General features: G+C 37.3%; 2 protein-coding genes across 2 annotated transcripts; both read right to left on the bottom strand.

Annotated features, from left to right (window-relative positions):
* Positions 1 to 3,423: 3,423 nt before the first annotated feature.
* LOC135948433 (solute carrier family 12 member 8) lies at positions 3,424 to 10,153 on the bottom strand. The gene is made up of 12 exons (XM_065497716.1): positions 9,985 to 10,153; positions 9,626 to 9,924; positions 8,453 to 8,779; positions 7,607 to 7,903; positions 6,797 to 6,933; positions 6,642 to 6,742; positions 6,415 to 6,548; positions 5,638 to 5,837; positions 5,439 to 5,577; positions 4,836 to 4,994; positions 4,539 to 4,717; positions 3,424 to 4,364 (listed from the first exon to the last, which is right to left on the bottom strand). Exons 2-12 carry the CDS (start codon positions 9,791 to 9,793, stop codon positions 4,193 to 4,195), a joined length of 2,013 nt encoding a protein of 670 aa, XP_065353788.1. The 5' UTR covers positions 9,794 to 9,924; positions 9,985 to 10,153; the 3' UTR covers positions 3,424 to 4,192.
* Positions 10,154 to 10,443: 290 nt separating this feature from the next.
* Positions 10,444 to 11,762, bottom strand: san (Probable N-acetyltransferase san). Its single transcript, XM_065497721.1, has 4 exons — positions 11,563 to 11,762; positions 11,263 to 11,399; positions 11,020 to 11,206; positions 10,444 to 10,964 (listed from the first exon to the last, which is right to left on the bottom strand). Exons 1-4 carry the CDS (start codon positions 11,568 to 11,570, stop codon positions 10,760 to 10,762), a joined length of 537 nt encoding a protein of 178 aa, XP_065353793.1. The 5' UTR covers positions 11,571 to 11,762; the 3' UTR covers positions 10,444 to 10,759.
* Between the last annotated feature and the right edge of the window lie 26 nt (positions 11,763 to 11,788).

Raw genomic sequence — 11,788 nt, 5'->3', positions numbered from 1 at the left:
GATGTCGCTCTTCACGAATATACTGTAAAACTTAAACACTTACAATTTGCCAACAATATACAAATGCCTTTTTTAGCTTCTTTTAGAATTTAATGAGTGTGGAACGAATTCAATTAACCTAAAGAAACTACTACTTCATCATCGAAGGATTTGGCTTCAGATTTTGTTGAAGATCAAATATTGCGGTCATGTCATTTCCATGTGCGTTGGTACCCTGACACTGGTAAATTTCGGGCGCAGTCTATACTCGACTTTCATGCTTCTTGCCAACCCATCCATATCAGTATTACTCTTTTTCCTCGCGTACTCCATGTGCTCAATTATCATCGAGTGCCAATTCAGCTATTTGGTTACAAAAAAGGTAAATGCGACCTTTACTTTTTTGGCCTTTATTGAATTTCTCCGCAGCAGGTTTCTTAGTGTCAAAACTAAATTAACATAAATTATTTTCTAGACTATCGACAGCTTGCATGAAGTCATAAAAATCACCAAAGCAATGAAAATACCTGAAGAGGAAAAGAGTGAGGTAATGAATTTAACCAGCTTTAAACATGGTTTTTACTATAAAAATTTAAAATTGACTTTCAGACGTTGCATTTCTTTTGCAAGCTCTCAACTCGCGCTCCAAGCATCTCTTTCAACTTTTATATGAACTGTGATAGAAAACTAATCGCTACAGTAAGCAGTGTACTCAATTGTTTGCTGTAACATTCAAATTGACTTGAATCGGTGTGCGTTTAGATGGTTGCGGCAATAATCACCAACGCTGTAATCATTGTCCAGCTAAACGGAGGGAAACAGCAAAACTTCAGTACGGATGATTACAATTATTTAAGCGCAATCATTCACCAGAAAATCGTGAGCGCGTTTGTCAATAAATATTGAAGAAAAGGTATCAATATTTTTTATTTTTAATTATAACCAAGATCTTTTCTATGCTATTCTGATATTTAATATTTTAACAAGGATTTTTGAGGCTTTTATGTTAATTTCAAAATCAGTTGATTTAATGAAATACTTTGATAGCGTTAATAGCAAGCTAAAAATTAAAAGAATGTGATTATAAAGAGGCTATATATGCCTATTCTTACAAACAAATTGATTACATAATGACGTCCATAGCTGGAGGGCAAGACTGGATTAAGCCCAGATTATAGTAGCATAAATAAATAATAATAGTACTGAGATGTAAATTGGGGGGGGGGGCGACGTCCTTCACTTCACTGCTAAAAAGGCGTTGACAATAAACTTTTCTTGTACATAATTGTTTATTCCTACTATTCCGTCAATATTGGAAAAAATTTCAAAAATTAAACATGGAAATGGCAAACAGAACCATTATAATATTTACAAAAATTACTGATAACAAAAATAATATGAAATATGTACATCTCATCGCAGTAATTATAAGCCACAAGGCAAAATAAATGAAATTATAAATATGCACCAAAAAATTTTGGAAATTAATTTTATCACACTTATTGTTATTGCCTTCCTGTGCAGTGTAGGGGTCGATCGTATTTATAAATGAATTAGGGATTTCTACATGTGTTCAATAAAATAAGTGGCAAGTAGTGCCTCTTCATCCATATCAATCATCATTAATTTCTATTTTGACATTTTTGATGACATAGCGTGCGTGACCGACGTGTCTTCTGCGATGACCACGTTTGCCTTCATTTTCCAGCAACATTGAAAGACTGCTATACTATAAGCACCAAATAAAGACTGATCGTGCAAACATGGCAGACGATAATTATTTCAATACGAGCAACAAATTCATTTCAGAATTTCGGGAAATATTATACTTACCATGAAAATTTTGGGCTGGGTGCCATTTAGGTCAAAATTCATCAACGTTGACGGGCATCTTCGGTTGGTCACCCCTATTTGGACAAAATTCTACTGCGCCGTCATTCTATTGAGCATTGCCGCGATCAACACAATTTTTACAATCCAAGGAATGAGTGTGAGCTAATTATCTTAAAAGTGTGTTGTCAACACATTTCAATTTAAAAAAAGGTTGTTGCAATGATACCCTCGCGGATTCAGTCCTTCGGCTACCTTTTTGTGTTCTCTGCTGCTTTTACCAACTATGTGCCACTTTTACTTTTTTCCCAAAGTAACGCTCGGAAAAATTTTGTTATCAACTTTTACGATTTGCAAGTGAGTGTGCTATTGATTTTGTAGCTCACCCAAATTCAAGAATAACAATTTCAGATGGAACTAGAGGCCTGTGCAATGACAGGCGCTTTTGAAGAAATTAATATGAGACTTTTCAACAGAGTTGCTCTGGCGATCATTTTTGTCTTTTCCGTGGCCTTTTCGTCACCGAGCCTGAATTCAAAGTATAGGCTGACCAACATATGGAGAGCAACAGGATTTTTTAACGAAGGAATTGTCCTCTATTGGCTGGTATACACTGCCACTTTCATGAAGAAAATGATTGGAGTCGCTCTGCAAGAATTTACGGTTGAAAAGCAATAATTTATTTATTAAATCATTAGTTTCAAATTTGTTCCAACGAATTATGTGTTCAGCTTCTACGAGAATTTAACGAAAGTGGGACGAACTCGAAGAAGTTGAGCGAATTGTTGCTTCGACACAGAAAAATTTGGCTGCACATACTGGTGAAAATAAAACTCGCTGGCAATGTGCTTTCCTTGAGTGCAGGAACGCTGTTGCTCGTCAATTTCGGGCGCAGTCTTTATTCAGTCTTCATGATCCTAGAAAACGAAGCTGCGCGCGATCTTTCTGTGTTCCTGCTTTACTCATTCAGTCCGATACTTGTAGTTTGTCACTTCTGTCATTCAGTGGAGCAAAAGGTGCTGGCTTTAAATATTTTTATTATATGTTTTTGAGACAGTGTGCGATTAAAAAATAGGTCCAAGACGGATTATTGAGTGCCGTGAAAGTGACGAAGTCATTAAAGATACCAGAAACTGAAAAAATGGAGGTATTTTTGGAATTTTGAATACGTATTAAATAAATTTGATAAAATTTTTACCGAGTTCACTGAGTTAGATTGATTCATGATAATTTGAATGTTATACCATGCTTAGCTAAAACATTAATTGTAAATGTGAGAAAAAATTTCAAAGTGTGGATACATGTTTTTCAGATGGAGCGATATTTCAGCCGGCTTTCAAATATGGTTTCTCCAATCACATTTAACTCCTACTTAAATTTGGACAGAAAGCTTCTCTCTACAGTATGTGATCTAGTCAAGATGAAGTTCCCCAAAAGTAATTTAGACTTTAATTTAGTTGATTGCAGCAATAGTAACCAACGCAATAATAATTGTGCAACTAAACGTGGAAAAGCAGCAATTTTCGCTAACAGATATGAATATGGTGAGTGAACTCATCCACGATAAAATCTTGTCCATCCTACCAATTTGAATGTCATAATAAAAAATTTGGCTCATATGTTGAAGATAAATAGTTTATTTTTCCTGTGACTTTACACTTTGTTACATAAAGTAGATATCGCACTACCTCGTTTATATATTTTGTAATTTGCCATACATAAATTTACACAAATATATATTATCATCCACATTCATTTTTGTTAGGCGGTATCGATTATGTGTTTCGCAATGGGCTCCTCTTTAAGAGCGACAAACAATCAATCACTTTGGTCGGTCAGTGATAACCAATAATACTTAATGCGGTTGCACAACCAAACAAATGCCGCAATCAAGGAATGCAAGCTGCCAATAATTTCATATTAGTTAATATTGCGAAATAAATTAGGCGTAACACTAGGAATTAAAACAGCCATAAATCTTATAAAAAAATAAATCACGTGTCGTTTTACAAATCGTAATAAACAAAGAAGAGACCAAAAGTAAATCAATTTTTGACATTTCATGTCGAATTTTTGTCAATTTTATACGGCGACTGAATTCTGTCAGGATACATCATTTTTAATATCATGCTGAATGCGAGTAATTCATTTCTCAGAGGCTATAAAAATAATGTGCGCAGCAATTAGGAGGATGGAATACATATGCATTCGGCTCTTCTTTTGATTCGTTGGTAGATTTGGTGAAGAATTCATACAAGAATATGAGAGTTGCAAAAATGACGTGCACTCTTCAATGCTGGGCAATGTCGAAAAAATAGGATTTTGGGCGAAAAAGAATTAGTCATCTTAAGTAAAAATCCTGCCTGGCATAAAGCAGCTTAAATTAGTCTTCATCGTCGTCAATGGTCACCAAACGACCTTGAACTGTGGATGTGTGGTGATACCTGGACCTATTGGCAAAGTCTTCGTTTTCGTCGTTCTGCTGCGCTGCCTCCACTTCTAGGCCTGGGTGCTTGGGTGGCACAACAATCTGCTCATACTCCTGGCCAGGTCGTCTGAGAACATCAAACACATACATTTAATTTGACTCTCTTTGGGCAAAATGAAAATCATCAACTAACTTATTTTACACACAAAATATTGCTGTAATATTTTTAACGTAATTACATAAACTTTTTAATTTTTGCAATTGTTTAGATGGTTTAGATGAACAATAGCAGTTTAAGTACCCAAGTGCCCGCATCAAGCAGTTTCTCAGCCAGGGCAACAGTCTAAACTCAGCAGCGATACCAGGGTTGACGGCGGGATTTGCGTGACCAACGTATGTCCAAACAACAAACACCAAACCAACTGATGCAAGTGCGTAGCCCCAGTGGACCAACAGCATGACCAGAAGCTTGATGAGCGCCTGAAATTTATGTTTCATTTTTAATTCGTTAATGTCGTGTAACTTTTCTGGTCACAAATATCAATTTTTGACTCCCACAATTAAAAAAAAAAAAAAAATGATGGAGAATTTGCCTTACCCCAACAAGGGAGATCCATCGGTTACAGAATCCTGAGTACCAGTTGTTAAGTTTTGATCTAATCGGAACTGGGGCGCTTGGTTTGCTTTGGTTTGGCGTTGGAGGATCGTCAGGAGTAGAAACTGGAACGCTAACGTTGCTCATTTCGCTCATTTGCCTCTGGAAATATAATCATACAAGTACATTTTTAAATATTTTAGGACTAATTTTTTTATAGACTGGCATTCTTATAGACTTACAACTAGCAAAATACCTCCCAAGAGACTATTTCACTAAGTAATTAACTTTTTTTCAAAATAAGGTAAATATAAACAAGAGGAGAAAATTTAGATATCTATATATTCATCTAAAATAACCTGCCTTTATATTTTTGATCAAATACAACATTAAAATAATTACCATTCAAATTTACTTTTTGATACCCGATCAATGTGATATTTTTAGGTCTTGGAAAAATTACGTGTATAATTTTGTCAAATTTTGATTTAATATTTTTCTAGAATCTTTAAATAGCCTAGCTGTAGGATGAATCACTGATTTAATTACATCTGAAAATATTCTAAAAATATATAAGGTCGCAGAGAAATTCCACTTTACACTTACAGCAATTTTCTTATGCCGCAATCTCTCCGGGAAAAGCTGGTCCAAGTCTCCGCTGTCTTCATACTTGTCAGGAGAGTTCTCATCCTCTGTCGCTCCATAACCTTGACTGGTCCGGCTCTTTGATAAGAATTCCTGGGCTCTGACATAAGTGAATATACGTGAATATGTAAACTTATCAGTCGCGGCAAATCATCTATACCTAAATCTATCCTCCCTTCTAAGTTGGATCTCGTGTGTTTGTGCGAGGGCAAAGTAGGAGTAGTCAATGGCGGCGTAGGTAAGGAGGAAAGGCATGGTCACAATCGGGGCCAGGGTGTTGATCTGGCCGACTAGGATGAAACTCAGAGTGGTCACGGCTACCACAGCCATCGAATAAAGGGGCACTTTGTTTGGACCACGCTACAAGACGACAGGTAAATACAATTCAGACTCCATTGAAGGTGTGCGTAAAACATAATAAAATCTTCCAAAGGTTGACATGAGGTCTTTTATAAACAAGTTCAGTGGATATTTCAGGCACAGATAAACGGACTAAATGATATTGAAGTGGCACTTTAAGTAGCAATATATTTAATGTTAAATATGCAAAATAAATCTACAGGTAAATGATCCATGTATGTGTGGTTTTGGTTTGTCAATCGCAATTAAGTTGCAAAAAATCCGTATTTTACAAAGCATTTGAAAATCAGTGTTTAAATAATTCAAAATACATACACATGCCTGAAATATTTTTTGGCATGAGAGCTGAGGTTTTGAAGCTGACTTAAATAAGAGCGTAAGTGCTCTTAAGAGAAAAATCTAAAGGCAGCTTAGGTGGCAACTTGCGACTTAAGCAAATTTAAAAAATCATTGATAAGCACAAATATGCTAAAAAAGTTATTATGTGCTGCTTCAAGAGTTTTAAAAGGACATAATTGTAAGGCGTTTGAACGTAATTATCTGAGCTAGTTAAAAATAAGGAATCAAAAGGTCATACTCCTCGTCCAAGGATGGCGATCCCGGGGATGACATTTTCGTTTGCAATGGACTGGAGCACTCGAGGAGTGCCATACATAGCAGCCAAGCAGCTTGACATGGAGGATACATAGAGTCCAGCCAAAAGCATCACACCTATTATAAACACAATGCGATTATCATATGGATCCCAAAAAAAATATCTGTCAAACAGCAAAATTGAGTTTAATTAGGCATCAATTTCCTTACTGATTGCTGAAACTTTGGCGGCAATCATGAAATCAGTCAAGAGAACATCTCGGCGGCAGGTGGCGCCCAACACGAAGACAAACATGAGGTAGAGAAAAGTGCTGTGAAACTATTTTTTTAAACAGGTTGCATTTATTAACAAACAACAATCTTACCTTGTTCCAATAGCTGAAAGGGTGCCATTAGGAATGTCAGTAGAAGGGTGGCGAAGGTCACCACTCATGTTGATTCCGGCCATGACCCCTGTGACGGTTGGGAAGAAAACTCCAAAAACAGTAAACCAACTTGATCCCTGAAATAAGTAAAATATGACTGACAATTGTCAACAAAAATCAAAGGTAAGCAATTAACAAATCTTTGAATTTGTGGTGATTCTCCCCACTACTTGGTACTAGAAACTTCCAGACGTTTCCCAACTAAGTTCCAGAATCTCAAGTTCCAGAACATTTGTTTCCAATTTAAACTTTCCAAAATGACTTTATTTAATTATTCTAGTTGAGTGACAAAACGCATTTTCAATTGGTTGATGTAGTAATGTACTAACTATTCTGACAGTAAAAATAAATTAATAATTAATTAATAAATTAAAAATAATTAATTGAATAAATAAATTTGTCCCGATTTATTGAAAACAGTAGTAGATGTGATTCAAATGGACTCCAAATTGTAATATCAACATAATCAACATATGATTTGAGACCCCTTGTTGATTTTATCAGATGAAGTTAAGAAGTATTTTTTGAGTTACTTGTGTTTCAATGATCCGACACCTACTCCTACAAATCCCATACATTTTGCATGTGTGTCTATTTTTACCCTCAGTATAAACCTAGATTATTTTAAACAGAAAAAATTGACTAACATACACGATTAATTTTTAAATAAATAAAACCCATCCGAAATCCTGTAAATTTTTTATCCTTTTTAGGAGCAGGCATTAAAATGCTTCAGAAGGGAAATATTACCTCAGAGTATGATGAGAAAGTGTTGTTGGCAAGATTGCCAGTGAGCCAGCCGTCAAAGCCAGCCGCTGGATCAGTGTGAACGAAAGAGCCAACAGCAAAGTCGAGACCAGCCATTAGCAGAATAAGCAGCAGAAGGAACTGCAGCTTAACCACCCACTTGACCCCAGCGACGTTTATCACGCCTAAGGCCAGAACAGCTGCTCCTGCGAATCCTCTCTCCGCCCATGGCGAGTCAAATCCAGCCAGCCGAGCCATCGATTCGCCAAAACCAGTTACATACAGAGCACAACCAACGGCCTGCAAATCAATGTTGTACATTAGTTGTATGAATATATATGGCGTCTAGATAGATAATTTTTATTCTAAAATATAGATTTTGGTTGAACTTTGACATGTTATATGGAAAGATATGATCAAGGAGCAAATTAAAAACCTTCTAGTGTACATGTTTATCAATCATATTTTGACTGAACCTATTATGAATAAACAGCTTTCCGACCTTGTTTGATAAACACCATTAGTTAAATAACTGGCAAAGGAACAAGCACGGAACAAGAAAAGTTAAATTAATTTCAAAATAATGTTTTTTTTTAAATGTACAGCTTGAAATCTTTTTTATCAGGTTCTTGTCTCCAACTATACTGTTACTACACGAAGTTTATTTTTAGTTTTTTTATTGGCCCCAATATTGACCAAGAATCAAAATAAGCACTAATATAGTGAAAGATTAAGTCAATAATAATATTTAATATATTAAGTCAAATTTTTTAACCTACTCTTCATTTAATAATCAAAAAACAAATTAAAAAAATTGCGTATTGTGGCATTGAGAGTAAAAAAGTATACCTGTCCAAAGCAGTATAGAAGTCCAATGGCTCCTCCGAGCCGAGAGCCAAGGACATGCGAGAGCAGGAAATAAACTCCTCCGCTTTCCACTCGGCATCGCTCGCAAATCCCAACGGCGGAGAGTACCGAGATGAGGACAATAGAGACGGTGACAATGACGATGAGGATGGCTTGAATGATTCCGGCCTCAGCTACCATCCATCCTGAGCGCAGGAAGACGATAACGCCAAAAATGTTGATGAGACAGGACGTGAACACTCCGTCCCATGTGCCGAACAGCACTGGCTGCGAGATGAAGAACTGAGACTTCCACCATGGCTGGTTACTCTAATAAAAATTAAAAGCGTTAAAAAACTGCAGTGCCCTCAAATTCTGTTTAAATTTATGTTAAAATTCCAATTTTACCCGCAAAGATGTTTAATATTCATTACCTTATTTCACTTTTCAACATTTAAAAAAGTTTATTTTCTAATTTTTGAACCTCTGTTCAGCACATCTCGTAGTTTATAATAATAATAATGACACCGCCGAGCGGAAAACATGGAACATGGGACCAGAGTTGCCGCAGAGGAGCTTGGGCCCAATATATTATGTGGCCATCATTTCACTTCCTCGCACTGAGGTCTTTCATTGAAACGCAAGTTTAGTGGCGAGTTGCCGCCAGTGCGCCTCCCATCCCGTTGAGCTATTTTTTACCCCCAAAAGATATGTTAAATATTCATTTTATCTTTTTACCATATTTCACCACTTTAAAAAATGTTTCTTGCATCTTAAATTCTGATGAAAAATTGTGCTCTTTTAATTAAATAAGTAAATTATGCTAAAATAAATAATTCAAGGTATACTGATTACGTGAAGAAAATTCACACGATTCAGTGAACGAGAGTCATGTGGTCGATATTTTTATGCAAGAGCAAAGAATCCTTGCAAATTTGTGTCAGCCATGAACTTTGCTGCATTGCCAAACAATCTACAAAGAAGCTTATTTCATAAATAAAAGGCTTACTAGAAAAAAATGAGGAAAACAGGAAATATATGCTACATATACATAATCTGCTTTTGTGGCATTGAAAATTTTGACGTGTCAATACAAATTTGCAAAGTATAATTATCATCGATTATGTGTAGACAAAGGGAACAAGAGGACGGTTTGATAAAAAGTGCTGTAGTCACCTCCTCTTGGGCGAATAATTCGTCGGAAGGCCGGTGTCCGGCGTAGGCTCCATACCAGTCGCCGTCGTCCGAGCTTCGGACGGAACCCCTGCCGTCTGATGGGCTTCGCGGGTTGCGGTTTTCCAGACCGAAACGGTCCCAGTCGACGTCCTTGCGGCCCCTCGACATTGCCTCAGCGATGTTTTACCTCTCTCAGAACGTCATTGCGAATCGCGGCGGCGATAAGATTAATAAACTCCTTCGCCGTGACGCTTCTACATAAACCAGATAAGCTGGGGTTCGTATCAGGTTGGACCAACCTGGCGGGTTTGCGTTCATTTCAATTAAAAAATATTCGGCTGCTCGAACAAACTGCTCACCTGCGAAGGGGCTGGGCTGCTGAGTTCGAGGACTGGGGGCTGCTTGCACCCCTTGGCTCGGACGGGTGGTGTTTGTTGACTAAAAGCAAACAACGTCAACGTGAAATCGGGGAAAGGATTTCACTCTCGCGACGAACGTCAACTCCACACACTCAGTCTGAGTGAGTCACTCAGCTGGCAAAATATTTGTTTCTCGGCTACAACCAAAGATGGCACTGCAGTCGGTGGTGAAGAACAAGTGGCATACCTTGCAGGCTATTACACCAATAAAATGTTTTGATTCCAAGTCAAAGACCACAGACGTTTTATTTTTTGTTTTGTGAATTACGGCTCGAACACTATCTCAAGTTCCCGAATTGTGAGACAGACAGTTTGAATGTTTTAATGATAGAATTCCATTCAATAAAACTCCATTGAAATACTTCTAAAGAGAAAAATACAATAATAAAACTTAATGTGTTAATAGTAGGATTGGTGAAGTGTTTTATTTAATGAGATGATATCACAGTTGTCGTATGAATAAAAATTACATTAATCAAAATTGAAAGATTCTCTTGGGATTCAAGTCAAAACATAGCGGTTGATACATTTACATCTCAATAAAAGAACATTATAATTTTGACCGAAACAGAACGACCACAATTGCCTCCTTGCATCAGGTTTAATTACAAAAACAATTAATGAATTTGAAAGCTTTGAAAATTGATCGAGTATTCACAACTCAAAAGTATTCTTGTGTCGCAACCAGATTGATCATATTATGTCCATAAAACATCTATTGAGTGGTTTCACTTTTGACATCCGAAGCAGAATCAGACTTGGCAGCGTGTGGAAGTCCGTTGGCTTGTCTCAGCGTTTTTTGCAGTACATGAGCGTCGGCAGGCTCGATGCGCTTGTAGTAGTGCTCTTTGGTTTCGACAATTTCAAAACCAAATTTCTTGTAGAATTCAATAGCGCTGGCATTATTTACCTGCACATGCCTACAAGAAAATAGTTATTCTTTTAAGTTCACAAAATGTTGACATGTTTACTTACAAGAAAATGCTGTCAAAGCTACCGTCGGTTTGTACATAATTTAGAATGTGCTCAACCATCTTGGTGCCAATGCCAAGTCTCCGGTACTGCTTCAGACAGCCGAGGGTCATGATGTAGAGGCGTCTCGAATTTTCAGACAGATCTATGCGACAGCACACGGCGCCCACTACGATGTCATTGTAATATGCTGCCGGGCAATAAATAATTTTAGCTGTTGAAACGGATCACAGCAGAGAGACAAACCTAACTTGGCGAGCTCTCCAGCCTCGAGCACATCCTTGTAAAATTTGTCATTGTACGAAACAGGGAAAACAACCTGATTCAACTTCTTCAGCTGTCTTATGTTGTGCTGAGTCACGTCTCCCAGCTCAATTTTGGACCTGAGGTGGAAAACGGAATTATTCGGCTTGCCGCGGTCAAGAAGCCATTAAAACTTCAGCATACTAGCGAGTTTGAGTTGCAAAAAATATCAAAACAATGCGAATCTTTTGTCTCAACGTGTTCTCATCGCAGACCGGACGAGTTGCAGCAGCGTTTTCTTACCTGGTCATTTTGAGAATGAGTTGAGTATAGAGAAGGATTGGTTCAGAAAAATTTCAATGACCACTGGCAGAGTGAAAAAGGGTGCAAAAGGTATCAAAAACTGCCTAAGAAAACATAAATTTTGCGGAAAATCGAAGAAAGCACTGCGCGAAGCGGCACCGATCACTAGCCCGATAGCAATGCCACCCTTGCAAAGCGGCAACATCGCGAATCAAAGATCTGGGAC

The sequence above is a fragment of the Cloeon dipterum genome, chromosome 1 (assembly GCF_949628265.1).
Source record: "Cloeon dipterum chromosome 1, ieCloDipt1.1, whole genome shotgun sequence".
In the NCBI taxonomy this organism is placed as follows: domain Eukaryota; kingdom Metazoa; phylum Arthropoda; class Insecta; order Ephemeroptera; family Baetidae; genus Cloeon; species Cloeon dipterum.
Note: the sequence above shows the minus strand (reverse complement) of the source record. Positions and strands in the feature narration are given on the sequence as shown.

What these genes read in the sequence shown, in the direction of transcription:
- LOC135948433 (XM_065497716.1), bottom strand. Translation starts at nt 9,793, where the DNA reads ATGTCGAGGGGCCGCAAGGACGTCGACTGGGACCGTTTCGGTCTGGAA. An exon ending in TCGCCATCCTTGGACGAGGA is followed by an intron (nt 5,838 to 6,414) that starts GTATGACCTTTT and finishes GTCGTCTTGTAG; the next exon opens with CGTGGTCCAAACAAAGTGCC. An exon ending in TGCTTGATGCGGGCACTTGG is followed by an intron (nt 4,365 to 4,538) that starts GTACTTAAACTG and finishes TGATGTTCTCAG; the next exon opens with ACGACCTGGCCAGGAGTATG.
- san (XM_065497721.1), bottom strand. An exon ending in TGGAGAGCTCGCCAAGTTAG is followed by an intron (nt 11,207 to 11,262) that starts GTTTGTCTCTCT and finishes ATTGCCCGGCAG; the next exon opens with CATATTACAATGACATCGTA. An exon ending in AGCTTTGACAGCATTTTCTT is followed by an intron (nt 10,965 to 11,019) that starts GTAAGTAAACAT and finishes ATTTTCTTGTAG; the next exon opens with GCATGTGCAGGTAAATAATG.